The following is a 26,049-nucleotide window of genomic DNA, read 5'->3' on the forward strand; positions in this document are numbered from 1 at the left end:
TAGTCTTCCTTCATGTCATTCAGTGGACTCTTTATGGGAATGTGTGTCCTGTCCAGCACTCCTATCACCCCCATGAAGCCAGCCTTGTCTCTGAACCTCCTTTCCAGCTCAGCAGCTTCCCAATATAACCCTTGAGTGTGGATTTCCTACAAGAAGACATCACCAAGCTACAGGAATGGAACAAAAAGTGGCTGCTACAATTCAATGAAGAAAAATGTAAAATCCTGCACAATGGGAAGGGATATCCAGCATACCAATACCACATGGGAAACTCCACTATCCACCACAGAGGCAGACCTGGGAGTATATGTTACCAGGCTACCAGTGAAGGCCAAATCCATGCCAATCGCAGCGGACGGGTTAAAGAGTTAGAGAATAAACAGTATACATGATGCCCAGCTACCCTTCATTTCATGGTTTCTATTAGTTATGTCTTAAAATACAAATATCTGTCTTCATGTAGTTGATAGCCAAGGAAATAGACTCATGAACATTACCAATACTTGTTAAGATTGTTATCAGAGAGAGACTTCAGCAGCTCCTCTTGTGATATGGATGTGAGGTTAGCAAAATATTATGTTAAAAAAGAAATATTTATTTAGTCTAAGGAATTGTATGTCATATAGGAAAAAAAAAGAATCCAGTCTCATAACTTACTTGAGGTCATTGATAATACGTACTCAACAATGAACAGCACACAACACATGATATTCAGTCTTATAATAGTGGACAATATTGTAAGGTTTAAATCCTGCTGTTAATAATTGCATATATGACCCTCCTCACAGTATATAGTGACTACCTGATCAGAGAGACTTACGCTCATATACACAAACATTTTGGAGCTTACGTACCTACCCACATATGATAAGGCTTTCATCAAGGGTGTGTTAGTATTTCCATGGGTAGTTTTATGAGCCTAGTGATAGTTTGACAAGGCTCCTGCACCATGGATGTGAAAAAACACTTATGGGAATCTGACCAATCTCCTCGAGGCTTACATACCCAACCACATATGATAAGGCTTTCATCAAGGGTGTGTTAGTATTTCCATGGGTAGTTTTATGAGCCTAGTGATATTTTGACAAGACTTCTGCACCATGGATGTGAAAATACTCATGGGAATCTGACCAATCTCCTCGAGGCTTACATACCCACCCACATACGATAAGGCTTTCATCAAGGGTGTGTTAGTATTTCCATGGGTAGTTTTATGAGCCTAGTGATAGTTTGACAAGACTTCTGCACCATGGATGTGAAAATACTCATGGGAATCTGACCAATCTCCTCAAGGCTTACATACCCACCCACATATGATAAGGCTTTCATCAAGGGTGTGTTAGTATTTCCATGGGTAGTTTTATGAGCCTAGTGATAGTTTGACAAGGCTCCTGCACCATGGATGTGAAGAAACACTTATGGGAACCTGACTAATCTTCTTTATGGCCTTGGGAAATGGTTGTTGTGGGAGCCGAGAGCGTCTGAGGATTCGTGTCTTAGTAACGCTGGTTGAAGTTGCTGCTTTGCTGTGTGTTGGTGTAGTTCATCATGCCTCCCTGCTGGACATGGCCCGGGTGCTGCTGCTGAAAGACACAAGTGAAGGGGAGAAATTAACCCCTTGACTGTGAATTTCCTACAAGAAGACATCACCAAGCTACAGGAGTGGAGCAACAAGTGGCTGCTACAATTCAATGAAGAAAAGTGTGAAGTCCTGCACCTTGGGAGGGGATATCCAGCACACCAATACCACATGGGAAACACTCCACTATCCACCACAGAGGCAGAGAAAGACCTGGGACTATATGTTACCAGGCTACCAGTGAAGGGATATCCAGCACACCAATACCACATGGGAAACACTCCACTATCCACCACAGAGGCAGAGAAAGACCTGGGACTATATGTTACCAGGCTACCAGTGAAGGGATATCCAGCACACCAATACCACATGGGAAACACTCCACTATCCACCACAGAGGCAGAGAAAGACCTGAGACTATATGTTACCAGGCTACCAGTGAAGGGATATCCAGCACACCAATACCACATGGGAAACACTCCACTATCCACCACAGAGGCTGAGAAAGACCTGGGACTATATGTTACCAGGCTACCAGTGAAGGGATATCCAGCACACCAATACCACATGGGAAACACTCCACTATCCACCACAGAGGCAGAGAAAGACCTGGGACTATATGTTACCAGGCTACCAGTGAAGGGATATCCAGCACACCAATACCACATGGGAATTAAACACTCCACTATCCACCACAGAGGCAGAGAAAGACCTGGGACTATATGTTACCAGGCTACCAGTGAAAGCCAAATCCGTGTCAATCGAAGTGGACAGGTTAAATAATGATAATAAACTGGTCTTTCATCGTCAAAAACTACATAGATTTACATAGATATTCAGACCACACAGGTGAAAGATGTTAATTGATGATAAAAAACTGCCCATCCACTGTCAAAAACTGAGATATCTAAATAGGTTTACATGGATACTCGGAACATAAGACTTTAACTATATCAGTCTTATACAACTCAGTCTTCAGAAGTTAATCAGATAACACACATCCATTAAATCTTTAGGTATTGTTTTTGTTTTCTCTTTATAATCCTTCTTTCTTTACTGTCCCTGTCTTTTATTTTTTGACCCCATAATGGCCCAAGAAAACCCAAGCACACCCAAAATTAACATTCAAATTGTTCATGAATATATCTGCAAAAATTCAAATCCACAATAGTTAAAACTGTGAATGTTAAGGGACGACAATATTCATAACAACTGACCTGATTTGGGTGGTTCCGCTGCGTCATGTGAGAGAAGTTCTGCTGGCCGGCGATGCTGCTCTGGTGGTGGCCTAACCGTACTCTCTTGGAGGCCGGCTCACCCCCACCCCCGCCCTGCAACAGCAAGAAAAGGCATTACAATATTTACACGTTCATCAACCTTCACAAATACCAATGATGGAAAATGGCAGAATTCTTAAATATTTTACAAACTGGTGCATTTGAGACAACCCCTTTCCTTGGTGGCATAGCTCACTCAAGGATCTTTAAAAACCTCAACAAACTCCTAACCTCTCAAAATGCCAATGATGGAAAATGACAGCAATTCTTAATATGCTTCCAACACTGGAATACACAGACAACCCTTTTATTTGGTGGTGTGACTCATTCAAGGGTCTTTTCCTGCCACTAACTCCTTATTTCCGTGTTTCTTAACCTCTTGAAATACCACTGATGGAAAATGACAGCAAATTTTAATATGCTTCCAACACTGGCATACATAGATAACCCTTTCATTTGGTGGTGTGACTCATTCAAGGGTCTTTTCCTGCCACTAACTCCTTATTTCCATGTTTCTTAACCTCTTCAAATACCACTGATGGAAAATGACTGCAATTCTTAATATGCTTCCAACACTGGCATACATAAATAACCCTTTCATTTGGTGGTGTGACTCATTCAAGGGTCTGTTAACATCTGCACCAGCTCCTTTCACCTCCCAGTTATCAAGTTACCATGTGCTGAGAGTACTTACTTCAACAGCAGGAGTGACACTAACAGCTAAGGGTTGTTGCACCTTGACAATGTGACCATGACATACCTACCTCATGAAGATGACTGAATCACCTAAAATTATTTTTATTTGGACTTTCTAAATTATTTGAGTGTATCATTGCAATATTTTAAGTTACAATTAGATGAAAAAAAGGGAAAAAATATGGCACAGTTTATATTTAGTTATTAATGGTGGCTTTAAAGTTACAGAAGCACTAGTGATCCTGAAGGTCTTGTCAAACATTACTTACTTCACGGCAATGATGTAGATCACGTTTGTGTAGCAACACTGCCTCGATAAGTGAGTTCCCTGCCTCACACTGATCCTAAACAGACTCTTCCTTCAGCTGCCCAGGCAAGGTGGCGTTCAAGAAAGCATTTTTGCACTTGAATAAAACAAAAGCTCTGCTTCCTGAAGGAAGCTGATGGCTGCTTCTTCCTTGTTCCCAAGGAATGTTATTCTCCTTGTCCAAGATAGTCAAATATCATTAAGGGATTGACTGATGTTTGAAAGATGCCATTTGCAGTTCTTAAACATTTAAGTTCCCTCTTTTGGAGGTCCCAACAATCAAATGGCTGCTTGAGTGCAGAGAAAGGTGACACTGATGCACCAACATTCATATTTTCTCTTTAATAATATCTGACAACAGCTCAAGAGGCTCCAGCAACCTGCACCAACACTTCCAACCTTTTCCAAAACTGTTTGAGAACCAATACTCATTGCTAGATCTCAAATGGACCAAACACACACGCACACACACACACACACTGTAATGAGAGGTCCCAGGTTCGATTCCCAGGAGAAGTGAAGACAGCTGGGCAGTATCCTTTATTCCATGCCCCTGCCCACCCAGCAGTGAATGGGTGCCGGCTGTCTGTCGGGGGTAGTGCGTCCCACTTCCCAGGTGTGTGGGTGTGAGGTTTCAGCTGTATCCAGAGATCCGTCACTTATGAGCTCACTCACTTGGGCAGGGTACTGGCTAGTGGTCACGAGTCTATCACAAGGTCAGACCAAAGTGAATTACACACACAAATCCCCAACGAAAAGATGAGAAAATGTAGATTATATTAAAAAATGGCAACATTGGACACGCAGTGGTTTGATGTTTCACCTAAAGATAAATGATGTACACATGCAAACTGTAGTGCAATCTAGGGTGATCAAGAGTCATCACACTCACTATCAATGAAGAAAATACACACTAGAGATAACAGGCACAGTGAAACATGTCATTGAAAACATTTGGTTATTTAGTAGCTCCCAAAGATGTGTTAGAATCTGATCAATCACCTTCTGTCACCCACACACTGGAAACAAGTCACACAGGAAAAGCTTGACACTGTACTAGCTCCATCACTGCCTACAATGATGTCAAATGTCAAGTATACGTTCCTCTCGTCAATATCTCTAACCTTTGCTGCAGCCGCTCTCTGTTGGTTTGTCCAGCTCTGCTCCATGAAAACCTTCTTCTGTAAGACCAAGAGAAACACAAATCCATCACTAGGCCTTGGCCAGAAAATCTTTTGCCCTCAGTCAATATGAAGGATTGAGCTAAAAGGTTTGAAAATACATAAACTTGGGGCTACCATCCACAAAAAAAAGGGTTTACATTGAACTGGTGAGTATTTAACATGTCAATAAACCCTGAAATATCCCAAGACTAAAGCTGACATTGGGTTTTCTCTTCAATCACTGCCATGAACTTGAAACTGAAGGAGAAAGCAGTTTTTATTTGCCTCCGAAATCTCACTTTACTTTTTGAAACCTAGATGTGAAAATATCATGCCAAAGTTTCTGAAAAATAACAACACAGACAAAGAGAAGAATCATTGGTATTTTGTCACAAGCTACTTCTTTCACACTTTGCAAAATAATGTTATATACACGAGAGGTTCACTTCTTTCTCTAATCACCAAACTTCCGACACATATTCGCTCTTGGCTCGTATCATGATCACTGTTTCCTTACACGGGACAACTTAGAACCAGGAGCGTCATTCACAAAGCCATTACACAAAGCACTAACAGTATTTTTCCCTCCTAAACTTACTGAACTGCACTGCAATGTCTAACTGGTTGGCACATACTATGATCACTGTTTCCTTACATGGGACAACTTAGAACCAGGAGCGTCATTCCCAAAGCCATTACACAAAGCACTAACAGTATTTTTCCCTCTCTAAACTTACTGAACTGCACTGCAATGTCTAACTGGTTGGCTCGTATCATGATCACTGTTTCCTTACATGGGACAACTTAGAACCAGGAGCGTCATTCACAAAGCCATTACACAAAGCACTAACAGTATTTTTCCCTCTCTAAACTTACTGAACTGCACTGCAATGTCTAACTGGTTGGCACATACTATGATCACAGTTTCCTTACATGGGACAACTTAGAACCAGGAGCGTCATTCCCAAAGCCATTACACAAAGCACTAACAGTATTTTTCCCTCCTAAACTTATTGAACTGCACTGCAATGTCTAACTGGTTGGCACATACTATGATCACAGTTTCCTTACATGGGACAACTTAGAACCAGGACCATCATTTATGAACTCATTACACAAAGCACCAACTGTACTCTTCCCTCCTAACTGCCTAATTGGGTGCATTGAGAGCTTACGTCACAGTTCAAAATGTACAAGTTCTACCTTTTTTCCTTTTTACGGGACAGGACGCAGCTCAACGCTAATAACAATGAAAAAGAGGAAATAAAAAAGCTCGCTAGTGCTGATCCTGCAAATAGTTGATAGCACAGCCGAAAGAGGATTTATATACGAGAATAAATCTTTGGTATAAGTAAGTCCATCACGGATCCTCCAAAATAGAATTCGTATGTGCATAGAAGGGCATCAAATCATTCTACCTTACTCTCGACCACGGTAGAATATTAAGTCGAACAAGTAAATATGTGAATAGGTAATACTTGTTGGGATTGGAATCTATCTTACTCAGAATCTTAATAAAACAAGAAATCAAGTTACAGTATGGTGTCATTTCAGATTTCACGGTTCCAACTTTTGCCAAATGTTCCGAACCTCAATTTTTTACACAATAACGAAGATGATTTGTATTCTGTTAAACGTTCCCTCAGGCTTTGTTGTAAGAGTGAATGGTTCTTTGACTTTAAGACATGTAGTTTTCTTGTTGATAATACGATTTTCTCATTCCTGACACGTTTTTGTTGTTGTTTTTTTCTCGTCTACATCTATAACACCAGTACGCTTGCTTGAGGGACCTGGATGGTGTTCGGCCCCAGCCCATCATGGCACAGGCAAGTGTTTATAGAGGCGCTATCTTCTCTTGGCCATCTGAATTTCCTTTATAGGAGGATTACGTCAGTTACTACGTGGTCGAAGGTTCAAGCATGGAGAGCATAAAGATTGACGTAGCCCACATACTATAAAAAAAATAAGCAGCCTGATACATAAACAGATAAGGAAGTATGCAAACCAGGACCATATCTTTCCTCTCTCCGCCTTCTGGGTAGACTAAACACTCCCTTCTCCCAGCAGCCTGTTCACTCTGTCACTGGCAACTTCCTACTAACAGCCAGTCTTGTGGTCTTCATTCTAATTTTCCTTTTGTAGAACACCATCTCTCCTCCACTAACTCTCATTTCTCTTCTTCACCATAACATAGGTCTGGGGTGGGGGGTGGGGGTGGGGCAATCTCTACTCTGTTCCCTACTATCTCTATCCTAAGGTTCATTTCCTGGCAGATTACAGGGCAGAGGAGTACAGAGCCCTTTCCCAGACAAGCCCAGACTACCAAACTGCCCCACTTTCTCTTCCTCACTGCAATCTCTACTCTGTCCCCTCCTACAATCTCTATCCTAAGTTTCATACCATGTTACCAGCACCATACGAGGCAGAGCAGTACAGAGCCCTTTCCCAGACAAGCCCAGACTACCAAACTGCCTCACCTTCTCTTCCTCACTGCAACATAGGTCTTGGGGGCTACTGACAGCAATCTCTACTCTGTTCCCTCCTACTATCTCTATCCTAAGGTTCATACCATGTTACCAGCAGCATACGAGGCAGAGCAGTACAGAGCCCTTTCCCGGACAAACCCAGATCACCAACCTGCCTGACAAACACCATAGGAAAGGCAAAACTACAATAAATAAAAATAAGACCACTAACCAGAAGCACACACAAACAAAAGGGAATATATACAAAAATACAAAGGAAATGATCATCGAAAACTGGACAGTACTTAACTATAAAAACATTCCTTCAAAAGCGAATGTCAACACCCACTTGTGAACTCATTAGACATTTTTTAATCTCCCTTCTTTTTTTTTTCTTTTTTTTATCCTTATTTTAATGTCACTCCATTGTTTTCATATCCATATATGCTCATCAAGGAGAGACCTGATGCCCTTTCATGGATCTCACTAACAATAACATATCAATCAGTAAGTAAATAAGTCCCCCTATAGCTCTCCTTTGATATATTCCTTACTTCCCTGGGCAATTTTCTGACCCATCTTCAACTGCACTGTTTACATTCTCCAACGAGTCTCTTATATGAGAGTCTTATCAGGTAGAGGTACTGTCTCACTCTCTGTATAATCTTGTGTTCACCAATGATTACCGACTACTGGCAAGCTTCCTAACTACCCCCTTTGCCTTCCTTATACAGCCCACTACCCGACTGCACTGTTTACATTCTCCAGCGAGTCTCTTATATGACAGTCTTATAAGGTAGAGGTACTTTTTCACTCTGTATAATCTTGTGTTTACCAATGATTACCGACTACTGGCAGGCTTCCCAACTACCCCCTTTGCCTTATACAGACAGCGCTAAACTGGGCCACCAAAAGAATCAAGTTAATGTTTACTGTTTTTGCTTTAGTGTCCAAATTGTTAGTCTCATTACGGCAAAAGTTAACAAAATGCCAACTATTTATACCTACACAATCTATACCTATCACTGGCAGGTATTAGAGGTACTGAGTGATTTTTAAGAATAGACTCTCGAGCGACGTACAGTAAACCCTCGCTTTTAACCTGTCCGCTGCGATTGGCACGGATTTCGCCTTCACTGGTAGCCTGGTAACATAAACTCCCAGGTCTTTCTCTGCCTTTGTGGTGGATAGTGGAGTTTCCTATGTGGTATTAGTATGCTGGATATCCCCTCCCAAGATACATGACTTTACATTTTTCTTCACTGAATTGTAGCAGCCACTTTTTGCTCCATTCCTGTAGCTTGGCAATGTCTTGTAGTAGGAAATCCACAGTCAAGGAGTTAAAGCCAAAATTCACTATATGTATCAAGGTCTGCAGAAGCGAGGGTTTACCGTACCACCAAAAATTGCGTTTGACACCTGATTTCACTTCGGTTGTGGACGGTATGAAGGGTGAAGCATCCCTAACAATGGCTAAGGTGGTTGCCGAGGGTGGTTGCTAACATGGGTGATGCACAGGAGCCCTCTAGTGGCGAGCGAGTGAACTGATATGGAATGACGTCAGTTCAGTCAAGCGTAATTTTACGAGCACAAAGCGTGATATTATAATTGCAAGCGACACAATCACAATGGCATAGTTATTAGAGGTTAAAGGACATAGTAAGATGTGATTATACAAAGGAGAGATACTTCTTAGTCAGGGAATTCTACAGTACGAAGTTAGGAAGGAGAACATTGCTGCATAACTTTAAAGCCCATATTCTCAGACATTTACGGATCCCACAAGAACTATTTCCCAAGGCCACAAAGGAGGTTAGTCAGGTTCTCGTGAGTGTCTTCCCATATTGAGAGTGCAGAGGCCTTGTCAAAGTATCAATAGGCTCATAAAACTACCAATGGGACCACTGAAATCACCTCGACGAAAGCCTTATCGTGTGGGTGTAAGCCCGGAAACATGGAGGTAGAATTGATGAAGTTGACACGACCTGCTAATCCCATTCATTGAGGTGAAGCCGACGAACTGTCTAATTCACGGCCAAAAGATGGGGGTGGGCGAGCCTGGCCGAGCCCATTAAGAGGGAGCCTGACCTGACAACACCTGACACCTGGCCGTAATAATGATAGCTCGGCGGATTCACTTAAATGGGCTGCACCAATTCTACCTCCATGCCCTGAAATGACCTCGACGAAAGCCTTGTCAAGTGTGGGTGTGCACGCCCCGAGGTGTCTGAGAATATGGGATTAAGTGTTGGGGAATACTAACCTGATGAGAACAGCAGCGGACAGGATCTACGCTCTCTGCTATACTATCATCTTACATTAATAACTCAACAGCAAAAGGAAAATACGCTAAACTTACCCATAGTTCAGTATTACGATTAACGCTGAAGTCATGTACTCTAACCATTACTTAGCGATAACTTTCTTCACCCAGTTGGATATACAGTGACTTGCTGGTGATCCTGATACAGAATTTTTGAACCTACCTTGACAGAAGCTCGTTCGCTGCATACTCAAAAGCCAAACCGTTTTTTTCTCTGCTAAAACATTCACGCAAACCATGCAAAGTAGAATTTTCACTTCACGTATCAAAAAGTTAGTTAGTGTACAGTTCTTTAGACTATAGGGGTTATATATGGTGCCGAGATATGATGCTATGCCATTAAATCATCAAAGAATGCCCACACTTCAGCAAGACAACGCTCGCCAACGAATCCTGGCTAGGCTTTTCTTCCTCCACTCTCTAGCTGTGTTTTGCCTTGGTTGCCCTTTCTAAACCCTTCATGTTTGCTATTTCTTCCTCGTTCTCTCTCACACTCTCTAGCTATGAATCTGTGGAGCTACATGTATCCTCATTTGCCTATGGGACAAGACTAACATGCCCTTTCTAAACCCTTTATGTTTGCTATTTCTCCCTCATTCTCATATGGGACGTAATTAACAAGCCCTTCCATAGGCGAGACATCATTCACACAACTTCCCCACATATTGAATCTTCCAATCAGAATCATATATTGGTATTTCTTCCTCATTCTCTCTCCCTCTCCCTCTAACTACATGTATATACTCATTTGCCTGTGGGACGTAATTAACGAGCGCTTCCATAGGCGAGACATCATTCACACAACTTCCCCACATATTGAATCTTCCAATCAGAATCATATATTGGTATTTCTTCATCATTCTCTCTCCCTATACAACTACCTACAGTTATATACTCATTTGCCTGTGGGACGTAATTAACGAGCGCTTCCATAGGCGAGACATCATTCACACAACTTCCCCACATATTGAATCTTCCAATCAGAATCATATATTGGTATTTCTTCCTCATTCTCTCTCCCTCTCCCTCTAACTACATGTATATACTCATTTGCCTGTGGGACGTAATTAACGAGCGCTTTCATAGGCGAGACATCATTCACACAACTTCCCCATATATTGAATCTTCCAATTAGAATCTGAGAAAACTTTACCACAAAACTGTAAGCCACATTCTCTCACACCCAGAACCATCTACGTGTGAACTGATCTGCTCGTAGGATGAGTGGTTAGGAATAAACTTTGCAGGCGGAGTCATTCAAATCACTTCCCACACGTTCAAACTTCCACTCAGAATCAGAGAAAACTTTACCATGAATTTGTAAGCCACTTTCTCTCCCTGTCCATGTATTTGTAAGCCATCTACGTGTGTGCTGACTTGCCCGTAGGATGAGTGGTTAAGGATAAATTTTGCAGGCGGAGTCATTCAAATCACTTCCCACACGTTGAAACTTCCACTCAGAATCAGAGAAAACTTTACCATGAATTTGTAAGCCACTTTCTCTCCCTATCCATGTATTTGTAAGCCATCTATGTGTGTGCTGACTTGCTTGTAGGATGAGTGGTTAAGGATAAATTTTGCAGGCGGAGTCATTCAAATCACTTCCCACACGTTGAAACTTCCACTCAGAATCAGAGAAAACTTTACCACGAATTTGTAAGCCACTTTCTCTCCCTATCCATGTATTTGTAAGCCATCTATGTGTGTGCTGACTTGCCCGTAGGATGAGTCGTTAAGTGGTTAAGAAAAAACTTTGCAGGCGGAGTCATTCAAATCACTTCCCACACGTTCAAACTTCCACTCAGAATCAGAGAAAACTTTACCACGAAACTGTAAGTCACTTTACCTTCATCATACTGCTGTGGAGGTTTCCATTGTGCGCACTGGATTTATGGTGGGCACATAACTGAGTGAGGCATGAGAGAATAGCATTTGCCAGAATTAAATGAACCACATAGAACGTTCAAATACATCATGACAAATTTTTTAAACAGAAGACTTGCAGCTTGTCCTTCCCCTGTAATGGTGGGAAAAGGTGATTCTTCTATTGCTTGCTTTCCATGGATGTTATTCCCTCATCATCACATGTCCTTCACTACGCTAACTACAGTAGACCCTCCTTTTAGTGTGATTCGTTTGAAGGATTTTCCTCTAACACATCCTTAACACACACACACACACACACACACACATACACACACACACAAAGTCCACTAGTTTTAAATTCATAAGTTCCATTGAATTAACACCTCCACTGAGAGCAATTCTTTAAGGATATCCCTGTAATGCATCCTGAACTTGACTCCACACACACACATACACACACACACACAAAGTCCCCAGTTTCAAATTCGTAAGTTCCATTGAATTAACACCTCCACTGAGAGCATTTTTTTAAGGATATCCCTGTAATGCATCCTGAACTTGACTACACACACACACACACACACACACACACACATACACACACACAAAAAAGTCCCCAGTTTCAAAGCAAGTCTTTAAGGATATCCCTGTAACGCATCCTGAACTTGACTACACACACACACACACACACACACACATACACACACACACAAAGTCCCTAGTTTCAAATTCGTAAGTTCCATTGAATTAACACCTCCACTGAGAGCAATTCTTTAAGGATATCCCTGTAACGCATCCTGAACCTGACCACACACACACACATACACACACGCACACACATACACACACACACAAAGTCCCACCAGTTTCAAATTCCTAAGTTCCATTGAATTAACACCTCCACTGAGAGCAATTCTTTAAGGATATCCCTGTAACGCATCCTGAACTTGACTACACACACACACACACACACACACACACACACACAAAGTCCTTAGTTTCAAATTCGTAACTTCCACTGAATTAACATCATTTAGGGCAAACTTTTCTGGTACCTCCATACTTGTCTCACGCTAAACAGAGGGTCCACAGTACTATTAAACAATCACTAATGCCTTATCTCTGCCTTCCTTCTTCTTTTAGTGTCCTTATATTCCCTTGAAGGAGTTGGACAAGTGATGAGTCTCTCCCACACGAATATGAAGCTCAGTGTCCATAGTTCCTAGGGAGACTAATACAACTTTCCCTTCACCTTCCAAGGACGGGGAACACAGATCTAGAACTTATAGTAATGCATGTATAGCAATGGTGCCTAGCCTGTTCCTTAACCCAGTAGCAGCGGGGATCATGTTTCTTAATGGTCCCTCTAAGCGAGAAAAATGAGAAAAAATCATCACTCACACAAACCATTTCATAAGATATATCAAAGCATTTGTGATCAGTTTATGTATCATCTATTTTGGGGGTTTATATCATGGCACAAATTTGGCCCGTCGCTGCTACACGGTAAAGCCACAAATTCGGCCCGTCGCTGCTACCGGGTTAAATAAAAGCTCACCACTCTGTACATTGACCCTTAGACAGCAGCAGTATTTGAAGAGCAGCTCCCCCTCAAAATGAATGGTCTATATACAGTCATTGCCAACCTTAGGACCGTAGCATATATATAGTTACACCACATAAGGTGTTTCAACTATCGTCTGTATATAGAGTCTACCACAGTCTGGAAGTGCTGTTATATTTCTGCTATACAAAACTGATTGACTGAATTTTGGACCATCTATATAGAGTTCCACTGCTGTCTAAGGGCTAAATTCATACTATGGATAACTGTACAACTATACCTAAAAAAACATTATACCTGCAAAAGGGTTGAGGATTTTGATCTAGAAAGACAGGAATGGAAGAACTACATAACAAAATCAATCATTCGTAAATAATAATGATAAACTTGTGACACATGGAAATAGCAGACACTAGGTAAGATTAGCAAGCTGTGGTTCTGTTTTCATATCCAGTGTTTTGTCTAATCTAAGGAACTTCTAAACTCTACACATGTCCGTGACCTCTCTCTCTCTCTCTCTCTCTTTTATAGCTGAGGATAAGACACTTGTGGAAGGCCTGTGGGGTCACCGAAAGGCTTGCTCTCCGCCCCTCACTAACCTTGTTGTCGGACTTGTCGTCTTGTTCCTCGTCGGACAGGAACTCTCGCTTGGGGTAAGGGATTGGGCCGCCTGCGAACACACTGCAAAAGATCGTGAAAGCTGAGGGATTTTTAAGAAGAATGTGAAGTGAAATAAAGAAGTAGATGAGAGAAATGACAACAGTGGAGGAGGCTCATATCCTGTCCAACCCCACCATAGGGAATAAATGGACGTTATATGATGATGATGAAGAACATGGAGAGGAACAGAACAACAAGATTTGGAAGTGTTAGAAATAGAGGATGATTAGAACTGGATTAGCCCCTTGATGGCAGATTTCCTACAAGAAGACATCACCAAGCTACAGGAGTGGAGCAAAAAGTGGCTGCTACAATTCAATGAAGAAAAATGTAAAGTCCTGCAGCATAGTAGGGGAAATCCAGCACACCAATACCACATGGGAAACACTCCACCATCCACCACAGAGGCAGAGAAAGACCTGGGAGTGTATGTTACCAGGCTACCAGTGAAGGCCAAATCCGTGCCAATCGCAGCGGACGGGTTAACATGATATCCATTTACACATCCCAGCGACCCTCCCTCTCACCCTGGTCATCAATACTCACTCCTGGGTGGGCAGTGGGTCCTCGAGGAAGTAAGGGTCCTGCATGGCCAGCTCCGAGGTAATGCGTTTGGTGGGGTCCATCGTCAGCAACTTCTGCAACTGTAACGAAACATTCAGATTAGCATGTGTTGGTGTCTCGTGTCTTGGGGGCTTTATATTGCAACTTCAGCCATATAAATCACCACACAAGAGGCATATACGTTACTGCAATGCTTAGCTTACCGTATATTTCATTCTCTATCTGGGCTTACGTGACAGAGATGAGGGTAACTATAGCAAATGACTCCAAATTACAATGCATTCTCTATTACTTATTCCAGTACCTCTGCGGCCCCTTGAGTGCAGATTTCCTACAAGAAGACCTCACCAAGCTACAGGAATGGAACAAAAAGTGGCTGCTACAATTCAATGAAGAAAAATGCAGTCTTGCACGTTGGGAGGGGATATCCAGCATACTAATACCACATGGGAAACACTCCACTACCCACCACAGAGGCAGAGAAAGACCTGGGACTATATGTTACCAAGCTACCAGTGAAGGGATATCCAGCATACTAATACCACATGGGAAACACTCCACTACCCACCACAGAGGCAGAGAAAGACCTGGGACTATATGTTACCAAGCTACCAGTGAAGGCGAAATCCGTGCCAATCACAGCGGACGGGTTAAAAATATCACTGAAAAATCATTGCATTCCTACAACTCAGGGACTTACCAACATGAATGCCTTGCCGTCTGGTTTAATCTTGTGCCTATCCATATACTTGACTAATGAAGAACTTGAGTAGCTGAAATGAGGAACATGTAAAGTCTTAGTAAAGATACACATGGAAAGATATCTATTAAAATTTCATTGCCATCATGTTAAGAGTGGTTGATGACTTCATATACTGCCAGCATGGGATAGTTTGATCAATGTAGAAAGCAGGCAGGCATACATTCATCTATACTCTCTTATATAGGAGCCATGATGAGTGGGCTTTTTTCTCTCATTATATTTTTGCCCTTGAAATGCTTCCTTCACTGTAAACAAAACAAAAAACATGAAGGCTGCAAGTGCTGTTTACTCTCCCCTTAATGAGTTTTAGAAAGTACTTACATATTATTAAGGATTAACACTATAATTTTTTTCCTAGTGAACTGTCTCTCATGATGTGTTGGTTAAGAAAGGTTCCCCTGTACCAAGAAACAGACCCCAACTAACTCCCCTTCTTCTTGTTCTCTGCATTTAACATTCTTATTTTCCCTAATGGGGCTCCTAACAAACTATCTAAGTCCATTGTTTGTCATGAAGCTTACTTGTTCTTCTTAAAATCCTTCATGAGTGTTCCGTGTTCAGGCATCTTCTTGATGTCCACCCAGTCCTTCTCTTGAGGGAAACCCATAACGTTGAAGATTCTGAAAGGAAAAGAGTTGTTTGAAGACTACAATAAAAGACAATGAATGGGAATGGGATCAAAATACCCTCACTCGTAGGTCTACTTAGCCTACCTACAGATTTTTACACTTACTCCAGCACACACAATTATTATTCAGCCTCATAACATCACCAATAGCTTTTTACACCTATTCCCACACAGGCACGAAATTCTTATGCAACATTATCAATTGAGAGGAAGTTGCCTTACTCATGTGCTGATTCTGTTCCCAAGGGTTGACCTGAACTGATGAACTGCTATGGGTAATAAACTTTAATGAAGGCACAAGCTTCATACATGTACCATAAGTGGGTATCCTTATGTATTCTAGGAAAATAACGATAACTATTAACACTATCAGTGACTACCTCATATCCTTTAAACTTAGAAGCTCTCTGTTTTTATATATTTTTACATGCTTTGGTTTCGTTTGAGAACTTGAAAAAACGCACATAAACATGAAACAAATAAGCATTGAGCCCTGACTTCTAGTGTATTTAAGGTTTCCCTGACCTGTCCAGCTGGTCGTGGTGGTAAGGGTTGCTGGTCTTGATGTCCTCCTGTCTACAGTGGAAGATTGGCTCGGAGGTCAGCAACTCGGCAAAGATACACCCAATGGCCCATATATCTGAAACACACAGAGCAATGAACAGCTGCGCAGACAGTGAACCACATATCCTGAACTACCATATCCTACAATGTATAAGACGCTTTTTCTTTGTTATCCTCAATATAGGATTAAAAAAAAGCCTCCATCATAGACATCAAAGGAAAAAATTCTTAAAAAATCAACCTACATGTATGCTGAAGAAGGAGTAAACAATGCCACATCTTGAAGGAATATAAAACTAAAACTGCTTATCTTATACATACCAATGGCTTTCGTGTAGTGCCGTGCTCCCAACAGCAGCTCCGGCGCACGGTACCAGAATGTCACCACAACGGGATCGAGGTCGGCGAGGGGTTTCAGAGGAGAGTTGAAGAGCCTCGCGAAGCCCATGTCTGCGATCTTGACTCTGCCGCGCTCTGTTCCCTCGCCCATCACGAGGATGTTGGCGGGTTTCTGTGGGAGTCAATAGCATTATGAAGAACAACTAACAGTATGGAGAATAAACAACATGACTGACTTTGCCCCATGAAGACAAACTAACAAGATTGAGTTTGCATTACGAAGAAAGACTAACACGACTGAATTTGCTTTCACTTAACACAACAGTAGTCATTAACTGGGCCAAAGGGAAGTCAAATACATTAAGTACTAAGGATAGGTAAGTGGAAATGGCTCACCAGATCTCGATGCAGGACCCAGTTGGAGTGGAGGTAGCGAATGCCGTCCAAGATCTGATAGAGGAGAGACTTGACCATCCCTTTCGTCACCTGTACTGTCTTCTTGTTGGCCTTTGCTGCTCGGTGAAACTTGATTATATGCTGCCGAGGAGACGAAGGGCCTTAGAAATTTATCCTTTCTTACCGACATTACATCTATACACATTATTCTTTGTCCTTCTCTTTTTCCTTTTATTCTTCTCCTTTCTTAAGTCAACTGTATTTCTCATATCCATGTCTGCTCATCGAGGGTACTTTGTTAACCCAGTAGCAGCGACGGGACAAATTTGTGGCTTTACCGTGTAGCAGCGACGGGACAAATTTGTGGCTTTACCGTGTAGCAGCGACGGGACAAATTTGTGGCTTTACCGTGTAGCAGCGACGGGCCAAATTTGTGGCTTTACCGTGTAGCAGCGACGGGCCAAATTTGTGGCTTTACCGTGTGGCAGCGACGGGCCAAATTTGTGGCTTTACCGTGTAGCAGCGACGGGACAAATTTGTGCCATGATATAAACCCCCCAAAATAGATGATGCATAATCTGATCATAAATGCTTTGATATATATTATGAAATGGTTTGTGTGAGGGATGATTTTTTCTCATTTTTCTCGCTCAGAGGGACCATTAAGAAACATGATCCCCGCTGCTACCGGGTTAAGAGCTAAATTATTTTCGTGTTGGTCAGCACTCACCCAGAGGTCATGTTCAGCATAGTCGAAGAGCAGCCAAACCTTACGGTCGGCGTGGGAGAGGAAAACCCTCTGTAAGTTGATGACGTTGGGATGTTTCAACTCTCGTAGCAGCTGGGAAAGCAAGACCAGTATAAATACGAAGCTGTAGAAAAATAGTAATAGAAATAGATAAGCTCTTCATTCTCAACACTGCATAAGAAGAGTAAAGAAAGCTTGTCAGTCAAGAATTATATGTGTAGGTTATTTATAAGGCTGTTTAATATCACACCAATAATGTATGGAATGCAGAGGTTGTGAAATAAGTGACCAGATGAGGGTTTGTAGTAGTATGGAGGTTGTGTAATAAGTAGATGAGGATTTGTAGTGGTATGGAAGTATGGAGGTTGTGAAATAAGTGACCAGATGAGGGTTTGTAGTAGTATGGAGGTTGTGTAATAAGTAGATGAGGATTTGTAGTGGTATGGTAGTATGGAGGTTGTGAAGTAAGTAAGTAGATGAATGTTTGTAGTAGTATGGAGGTTGTGTAATAAGTAGATGAGGATTTGTAGTGGTATGGTAGTATGGAGGTTGTGAAATAAGTAAGTAGATGAATGTTTGAAGTAGTATGGTAATATATCTCAAAATCTACAAATATATAAAACAAGATCATTTTTTTTCCTTTTTAAATATTTCCGTTTTTATGATCCTAGTTTCAATGTGTGAGCTATATATTATGATTTCCTATTTTCAGCATCTCATCTGTAACTCCTGCACTTAAAAATGGACAATTGATTGATGGATTTGCTTACTTTTTATATATACAGTCGTTTTGGTTTTATGTGGATTTTCACAGAAGATTTTTTAGGATTTTTAAATTTCCCGACAAACAGGAAATTCAAAAATCATAAAAGATCTTCTATGAAAATCTGTATAAAACCGAAACCAGACTATTGGAAACCGTACTATTTGAAGAACGACTGTACTCAAGAAACAATAATACAACACTCACTGCTATCTCTCGGCACGCTGACATGGAGAGTCCCGTGCCCTCGATCTGCTTAAGGGCATACTCCTTGGTGTCGGAACTGCAAGGACGTAGTGTTGTTAAAATTTCACTTGTACAATGCGACTACTGCTTAGAGAAACTTAGAGAAACAAGTACGTTCACATCAGAGGTACTACTTAGATGCGTTTGAAGTGCATTAGGAATAAGAAGAAAAACAAAGGGACTAACCAGATGAATTATATTACTGATTTAGGAAGGAAATGTTTGCAAAATACTTAAGAAAAACAGAAAAAAATGGAAAATAATAAAAAATGCCATTGTGAGTTGGGCATTTCTCTTAACATTTACCAAGAAAGGGATTAACCAGATGAATTATTACGGTTTCAGGAAGGAAAATGTTTGCAAAATAATTAAGAAAAACAGAAAAACAAAAGAAAATGTCTGCCATTGTGAGTTGAGCATTTCTCTTAACATTTACCAAGAAAGGGATTAACCAGGTGAACTATAACTGGTTTAGGAAGGAAAATGTTTGCAAAATAATTAAGAAAAACAGAAAAACAATGAAAAGTCTGCCATTGAGCTGCCCCATTGTGAGTTAGGGAATTTCTCTCAACATTTACCAAGAAAGGGATTAACCACATGAATTATTACGGTTTCAGGAAGGAAAATGTTTGCAAAATAATTAAGAAAAACAGAAAAACAAAATAAAATGTCCGCCATTGTGAGCTGGACATTTCTCTTGATATATACCCAAAGGACTAACCATATGACCTCTCCTTGACCTTAAAGCACCTTCGAATACCTGTAAATCAATTAAATAAGACCTTTCCCCCTTACCTGTCCTTTCTTTTGGCCTTGTAGACATGGCCGTAGGTCCCTCGCCCCACCTTGCAACCCTCGTAGCCAAATAATTCTTCAACCTTGGCTCTCTCGTTGTTCCTTTTCTCCTTCCACTCATAATCCATCACTATAAAGACCTTGGACGTTTAATTATCTCATGGGTTGGGGATTTGAGGGCCGGGAGCGAGCAGGAGAGGGAATAATTTGAGATCTTTTGTGGTCTGTCAAACCCCTTTCCTGAGGGCTTGTTCCTGATCTTGATGTCACAGGTGGCTTGGGATTTTGAGATTAACCAGATTAATTATTTCTGATTTAGGACGGAAATTGTTAACCGAATCATTTGAAAAACATCTGAAAACGTGAAAATTAGCTTTTGGTCGTGGTATGAGTGGAGTCCTTTCTCTTAAAACCTCAGCAGACGCTCTTTTCTTCTGTTTTCTTATTGTATCGCTTTTTTAAGTCTTTACACCTTGATTTTCCACCCCATTTGTCAGTTATCTATAAATATTTGTTATGTAAATCTTCTTTCCACCGAGCAACCAATTTCTACTAGCTTTTTTCTATTTGAGTTTACAGGAGCAATGCTGAGTGCTGAGTTTTTTGGTTTTCACTTTGTTTTTGCCTTTAAGCTATAGTTTTTGCCCTTGATATGTTTCTTGCACTGTAGAAAAATAAATGTAATAATAAATAGTTGCCTGAAATACCGGACCAGTAGCCAACAAAAGGATACCACAGCTCCAACTCCAACAGACCTACTGCTTGGAGGAAGGAAGAAAAGGAACTACCTGGTTACAGTGGAGCCCCATCTAATAATAATAAATAATAATAATAATAATAATAATAAAACCCTTTAAAGCAGTGCCGTTATAAAGTCTGAACGCCTTGACCTGACAATAACATAAAAAGCGCGCCAAATATTTACTACGGACACGCTTATCTACCTCTAGGGACAGCAGTGTTAATATACCATCATGGACATAACTTCCTTCACCAAAAACAACTGGAAAAATGCCTTCATAAGCTCTGCCGTGCCTGATGTGTGTAAAAAGGAACCCTGTGTCCTGGGTGTAGACGAGGCGGGCAGAGGACCTGTGCTGGGTAAGGAGAATCTAGCTTGTTTCGGGTAGATAGTTAAGTATTGCGCCATTCAGGGTTGACATTAAACTATTATCATCAATGCTTGTCATCAGTGTGTAGACGAGGCAGGGTAAGGAGAATATGTGGTGTATATTATCGGTGATGGATGGTAATTTGATATTTCAGACATGCACCCACTCATTCCAAGGGTTGACACTTATCTTATTCCATCATAGGTGTTTTTTTTACGTGTTTTGACCTATGGCGTCGGTCTCAGTGGGGCCCATAATGGCATAGGCAAGTGCTTTATAGTGCCGATTATTACGATTCAGCTTTTACCTCCACTGTTTCTGTAAGTCAAAATAACTGGTGTAAAATATGGTAAGTCATTTCCATTACCCTCATTCATAATGGCTGTAATATTACGTCACAGGTCCTATGGTCTATGGTATCTGTTACTGCCCCTTGAAGAGACACGAAGACCTCAAGGAAGCTGGTGTGGCAGACTCCAAGACGCTGAAGGAGGCCGATCGGGAAAGGATATTTGGGATCATCGACAATAAGAATGATTTTGTGGGATGGGCGCTGGAGGTCATATCGCCAGTGTGCATCTCCACCAACATGAACAAAAGGTAAAGGGTTAAGAGGTGCGTTCAAAACATAAACCTTATATCTATTCTATCTATCTGTCCATCACTGCTTAAATGGTTAATAGATTCATTCAAAACATTAACCTCATAACTATCTATCACTGCCTCTCTCTCCTTTTCCTCCTCCTCTTCTTCAAAATTTAACAGAAAAAGTTTTCTCCCCCGCAAAAAAAATAGTCTTGTTCTTAAAAAATAGCTTTGTCCTTAAATTAAATAGTTTCATCGATTAATAAATAGTTTCGTCCTTTAAAAAAATAGTTTTGGCTTTAAAATCACTGGATGCTGCAAAGTTTACTAATAATTTACCATAGACTTAACCCTTACCTTTATGCACTGCTGTTCACATATATTAAGAAAAATATATTAGTAAAGCAAATTTAGAATAACTATGTTAAAACTTTTATTTATTTATTTATTTATTTATTTATTTATTTTTTTTACAACAAAGGAGACAGCTCAAGGGCACAAAAAAAGCCCACTACTCACTGCTCCTAAAAAGAATCCAAAGAGGTGGCCGAACGAGAGGTCAACTTCGGGAGGAGAGGTGTCCAGATACCCTCCTCTTGAATTTAAACTCATACTAGTAATTTTCTTTTCATTTCTAGGCCTAAAGTTTCGCTCAATGAGATCTCACACAACTCCGCCATTGGCCTCATCAAGCAGGCTATAGCAGCTGGCGTACAGGTGGCTGAGGTCTACCTGGACACTGTGGGGCCACCGGAGAAATATCAGGCCAAGTTACAGCAGATCTTTCCCACCCTGAAAGTGACCGTTGAGAAGAAAGCCGATGCTCTCTTCCCTTGTGTCTCGGGTGCAAGTATATGTGCTAAGGTTAGTGTCCACATCTCGTCTTCTGTCTGACTCAGAAATTTAAATGGGAACTTGATTTAACCCGGTATCAGCGGGGATCATGTTTCTTAATGGTCCCTCCAAGTGAGAAAAATGAGAAAAAATCACCCCTCACACAAACCATTTCATAATATATATCAAAGCATTTGTGATCAGATTATGTATCATCTATTTTGGGGGGTTATATCATGGCACAAATTTGACCCGTCACTGCTACCGGGGTAATACTAGAACTCCTGACTCCCATTGAACTCATTGAAGGGAATTCCACATGACTTGGAAATGTAACGACTCAATTACGTATAAGATAATGTGCATAAAATTGAGATGACAATGTTATGGCTTTAGTAATGCTAATCTCTCGACCATCCAAGTCATGTTTTTATAGCTTGAAATAAATACAGTACCTCAAGAAAACATGGAATCTCTCCCTCTATGTTAAGCTATCAACTTCTTAATACTTACTTCTAATTACATAGTCCCATCACCTCCATAGTACATTCATGCAAGACCATTTCCCCGCAGGTTGCCCGAGACAAGGCTCTAGCAGAATGGGAGTTCCCTGAAGGCATTGAAATAAAGAACTGGGGCAGCGGATATCCTGGAGGTGAGTTGTGTGACATTCAATCTTTGTTTTATTCCATAGTTCCTACCATATGTATTTACCTGGTTGGGATATGAACATGTAGTGTGTAGTGGTTAGTATGCTTAGGTAGAAGTCTGCAGGCCCAGGATCAGTCACAGCTCTTCATCCTTCTTTTTGCATTGGTCAGTAAATGGCTCCCTGGGAATAACACATGAAAGGTGACTTGTTGTAACCTGGATATCCTGCTGCCCCTGTGTCCTGGCATAATGGGCTCTTACACAGCACAGGCTCAAGGGCTTAACCCGGTAACAGCGACGGGCCAAATTTGTGGCTTTACCGTGTAGCAGCGACAGGCCAAATTTGTGCGGATATAAACCCCCCAAAATAGATGATACATAATCTGATCACAAATGTTTTGATATATAGTATGATGTGGTTTGTGTGAGGGGTGATTTTTTTTCATTTTTCTTGCTTGGAGGGACCATTAAGAAACATGATCCCCGCTGGTACTGGGTTAAGTGACGGAGATGAGCGTTGAGGTCATGTGTAGCTTTAACGTATGCCCCAAAATTTTTACATTTATATTACCTGGTACTCCTTGCAGCTCTTGGTGGTGACTGACTTGGATGTGTTGTTGATTCTGCCTCTACCATTTGTGCATGAGTGTGTATTTACTTATTTGTAGTATACAGGGCCCGAGCACAAACCTGGTCAGTCCTGTCTCCCAATCTACATTTAGTCCAGGTTTTCCTTTGTTATATGGACACTGCCTGCTTCAACAATGTCTTTCCTAAGTCCATTCCATGTATCCACACTCCTGTATGGAAAACTGAACTTCTTTAGGTCTTTCAAACAAGTCCCCTTTCTCAATTTCTTACTGTGTCCTCTTAGTTGCCTCCTCCCTTCCATCTCGATCAAATCACTTCTATCCAACACTTCCATTCCACTCGAGGGGGCTTCGTGGTGCAGTGGTCAGCACACTCGGTTCACAACTGAGAGAGCCCAGGTTCAATTCCTGGGTGGAGCGGAAAAATTTGGGCGGTTTTTCTGATACCCTACGCCCCTGTCCACCCAGCAGTGAATGGGTACCAGGTATTAATCGGGGGTTGTGTCCCGTCTCCTGGGATCTGTTCCCTTCTATAATTCCTTTCCCTTCTGTCTCTCTCCGGCATATGACCACAGATGTTGCGCCGACTAAACGAAACTTTCCAACTTTCCATTTCACTCGTAATCCTGTACAATGCTATCAAGTCTCCCCTTTCTCTTCTTTCTTCTAGTGTTCGTTGGCCTAGTTTCTCTAATCTAGTCTTGTATGGCAGTGTGTGTGTGTGTGTGTGTGTGTGTGTGTGTGTGTGTGTGTGTGTGTAATTCACCTATTGGTCTGCTGCGGGTCTCTCTCAAGACAGCCAGCCATTCCCCTACGGAAGAACACAGAGCTCGTAGTACCGATCTTTGGGTAGGACTGAGCCCACTGTGTGTGTGATGAATAGAGCTCATTGATTTTCTTTTCACTTGCTCTGGTAATTGATTCCAAGGGTACAAAATTTCATACCATTGTTTTCTCTCCTCAGACCCTGTCACCAAGAACTTCCTGCTGAATTCCCTTGATCCAGTCTTTGGCTTCCCTGGAATCGTCAGGTTTTCTTGGTCCACGGCGGCGAGGATAATACAGGAGAAATGTGTCCCCATGGCGTGGTAGGTTGAGACGGTTTATGCCAAGGTTTTGTTTTGCTTTCCAACCTGTAACTGTTCCCATGTGATTATTTGGCTTTGTAATTGCTGTAGATTCTTTTCCTAACATTTCCTTACTATTATATGCACCTTTGACTTATATAAACATGTATGCAGCCTAAATTTACCAGTATTCAGCACCATATGACCACTGAAGTTGCAGCACTATGACTAAAAACTCGGTAAATCAATCAATCCCTAACTTACGTCACTTATGTCAAACTTTATATAAGGGTTCTCATTGCTGTAACCATTGTTTTTTGCATTAACCGTGTAGCAGCGACGGGCCAAATTTGTGGCTTTACCGTGTAGCAGCGACGGGCCAAATTTGTGGCTTTACCGTGTAGCAGCGACGGGCCAAATTTGTGGCTTTACTGTGTAGCAGCAATGGGCCAAATTTGTGGCTTTACCGTGTAGCAGCGACGGCCAAATTTGTGGCTTTACCATGTAGCAGCGACGGCCAAATTTGTGGCTTTACCGTGTAGCAGCGACGGGCCAAATTTGTGGCTTTACCGTGTAGCAGCGACGGGCCAAATTTGTGGCTTTACCGTGTAGCAGCGACGGCCAAATTTGTGGCTTTACCGTGTAGCAGCGACGGGCCAAATTTGTGGCTTTACCGTGTAGCAGCGACGGGCCAAATTTGTGCCATGATATAAACCCCCCAAAATAGATGATACACAATCTGATCACAAATGCTTTGATATATATTATGAAATGGTTTGTGTGAGGGGTGATTTTTTCTCATTTTTCTCGCTTGGAGGGACCATTAAGAAACATGATCCCCACTGCTTCCGGGTTAACGAGATTTCATCATTCACCTCCAGCCATGGTTTTCACAATCCCTCACTAACCAGTACGCTGAACAAACCTGTAACTTTGCTCTCTGTAATGATAGCATGATCTCAATAATAATAAGAATAGTATTGAGTATAGGAAAAAATAATTACTGTGGCTTCTTATGCTTACTGAATGCTTTTAACTCTTACACTTGATGACTCATAGAGGTGTTACTTACAGGAGGGATGATGAAGAGGAGGAGGAGGAGAAGGACACCCCGTCAATCCTGGAGTATTTTGCTGCCAAGCGTAAAGCCCCAGACAGCAAGAGCAACGGGGTTCCGGCGGTTAAGCCAAAGAGACATTTCTTTTTCACGGAAAGATGCCTTAATACTGTCACTGATTTTTAATGTAAAGTGGGAATGTTCCTGTAAGCTTATGTTTTAGCTGTTTGCTGTGAAAATATGTATAACTTGACAGCTAATATTAGGTTCGTAATAATCATAATTTAAACATTTCCTATTTTATGAAAACATGATGCTGGGGTTCACTTGGCCCTCCACATTCACCAGCTCTCTTTGCATACTGCTGTGTCCATTCCTGCCCCATCACCACCACCACCCACTCCACATGGTCATGAATGATGAGTTGTGTGTGATACCTTCACTTTA

General features: G+C 41.5%; 2 protein-coding genes and 1 long non-coding RNA gene across 11 annotated transcripts; 1 reads left to right on the forward strand and 2 right to left on the reverse strand.

The window, feature by feature from the left end:
* Positions 1-644: 644 nt before the first annotated feature.
* Positions 645-19,977, reverse strand: LOC126988804 (cyclin-dependent kinase 8-like). 9 transcript variants are annotated; one of them, XR_007742534.1, is made up of 15 exons: positions 19,707-19,976; positions 18,873-18,948; positions 17,885-17,995; positions 17,155-17,295; positions 16,741-16,930; positions 16,381-16,495; positions 15,749-15,847; positions 15,165-15,237; positions 14,447-14,544; positions 13,840-13,921; positions 11,657-11,716; positions 4,984-5,040; positions 2,797-2,910; positions 1,427-1,583; positions 645-977 (listed from the first exon to the last, which is right to left on the reverse strand). XR_007742534.1 is itself a non-coding variant. In XM_050847230.1 (14 exons), exons 1-14 carry the CDS (start codon positions 19,832-19,834, stop codon positions 1,497-1,499), a joined length of 1,428 nt encoding a protein of 475 aa, XP_050703187.1. In that variant the 5' UTR covers positions 19,835-19,977; the 3' UTR covers positions 645-1,496. The 9 variants fall into 9 exon arrangements, 5 of the variants coding, with proteins under 5 accessions (XP_050703187.1, XP_050703186.1, XP_050703190.1 ...); XR_007742533.1 differs by having other exon boundaries at positions 645-854; positions 1,304-1,583; XR_007742531.1 differs by having other exon boundaries at positions 645-854; positions 1,155-1,583.
* LOC126988815 (uncharacterized) lies at positions 1,592-2,790 on the reverse strand. Its single transcript, XR_007742547.1, has 3 exons — positions 2,292-2,790; positions 2,090-2,188; positions 1,592-1,990 (listed from the first exon to the last, which is right to left on the reverse strand). It is a non-coding gene; the product is annotated as an uncharacterized LOC126988815 (long non-coding RNA).
* Positions 19,978-20,588: 611 nt separating the features above from the next.
* Positions 20,589-26,047, forward strand: LOC126988809 (ribonuclease H2 subunit A-like). Its single transcript, XM_050847239.1, has 6 exons — positions 20,589-20,807; positions 21,220-21,418; positions 22,042-22,267; positions 22,811-22,892; positions 24,443-24,566; positions 25,620-26,047. Exons 1-6 carry the CDS (start codon positions 20,681-20,683, stop codon positions 25,786-25,788), a joined length of 927 nt encoding a protein of 308 aa, XP_050703196.1. The 5' UTR covers positions 20,589-20,680; the 3' UTR covers positions 25,789-26,047.
* Positions 26,048-26,049: the final 2 nt, after the last annotated feature.

The sequence above is a fragment of the Eriocheir sinensis genome, chromosome 70 (genome assembly GCF_024679095.1).
Source record: "Eriocheir sinensis breed Jianghai 21 chromosome 70, ASM2467909v1, whole genome shotgun sequence".
Taxonomy (NCBI): domain Eukaryota; kingdom Metazoa; phylum Arthropoda; class Malacostraca; order Decapoda; family Varunidae; genus Eriocheir; species Eriocheir sinensis.

Coding starts and splice junctions, on each gene's coding strand:
- LOC126988804 (XM_050847229.1), bottom strand. CDS start 19,834: ATGGATTATGAGTGGAAGGAGAAAAGGAACAACGAGAGAGCCAAGGTT. Junction 16,496..16,740: donor GCACTACACGAAAGCCATTG/GTATGTATAAGA, acceptor TGTGTGTTTCAG/ATATATGGGCCATTGGGTGT. Junction 15,238..15,748: donor AAGGATTTTAAGAAGAACAA/GTAAGCTTCATG, acceptor TCCTCATTTCAG/CTACTCAAGTTCTTCATTAG.
- LOC126988809 (XM_050847239.1), top strand. CDS start 20,681: ATGGACATAACTTCCTTCACCAAAAACAACTGGAAAAATGCCTTCATA. Junction 22,893..24,442: donor GGGCAGCGGATATCCTGGAG/GTGAGTTGTGTG, acceptor TTCTCTCCTCAG/ACCCTGTCACCAAGAACTTC. Junction 24,567..25,619: donor AAATGTGTCCCCATGGCGTG/GTAGGTTGAGAC, acceptor TGTTACTTACAG/GAGGGATGATGAAGAGGAGG.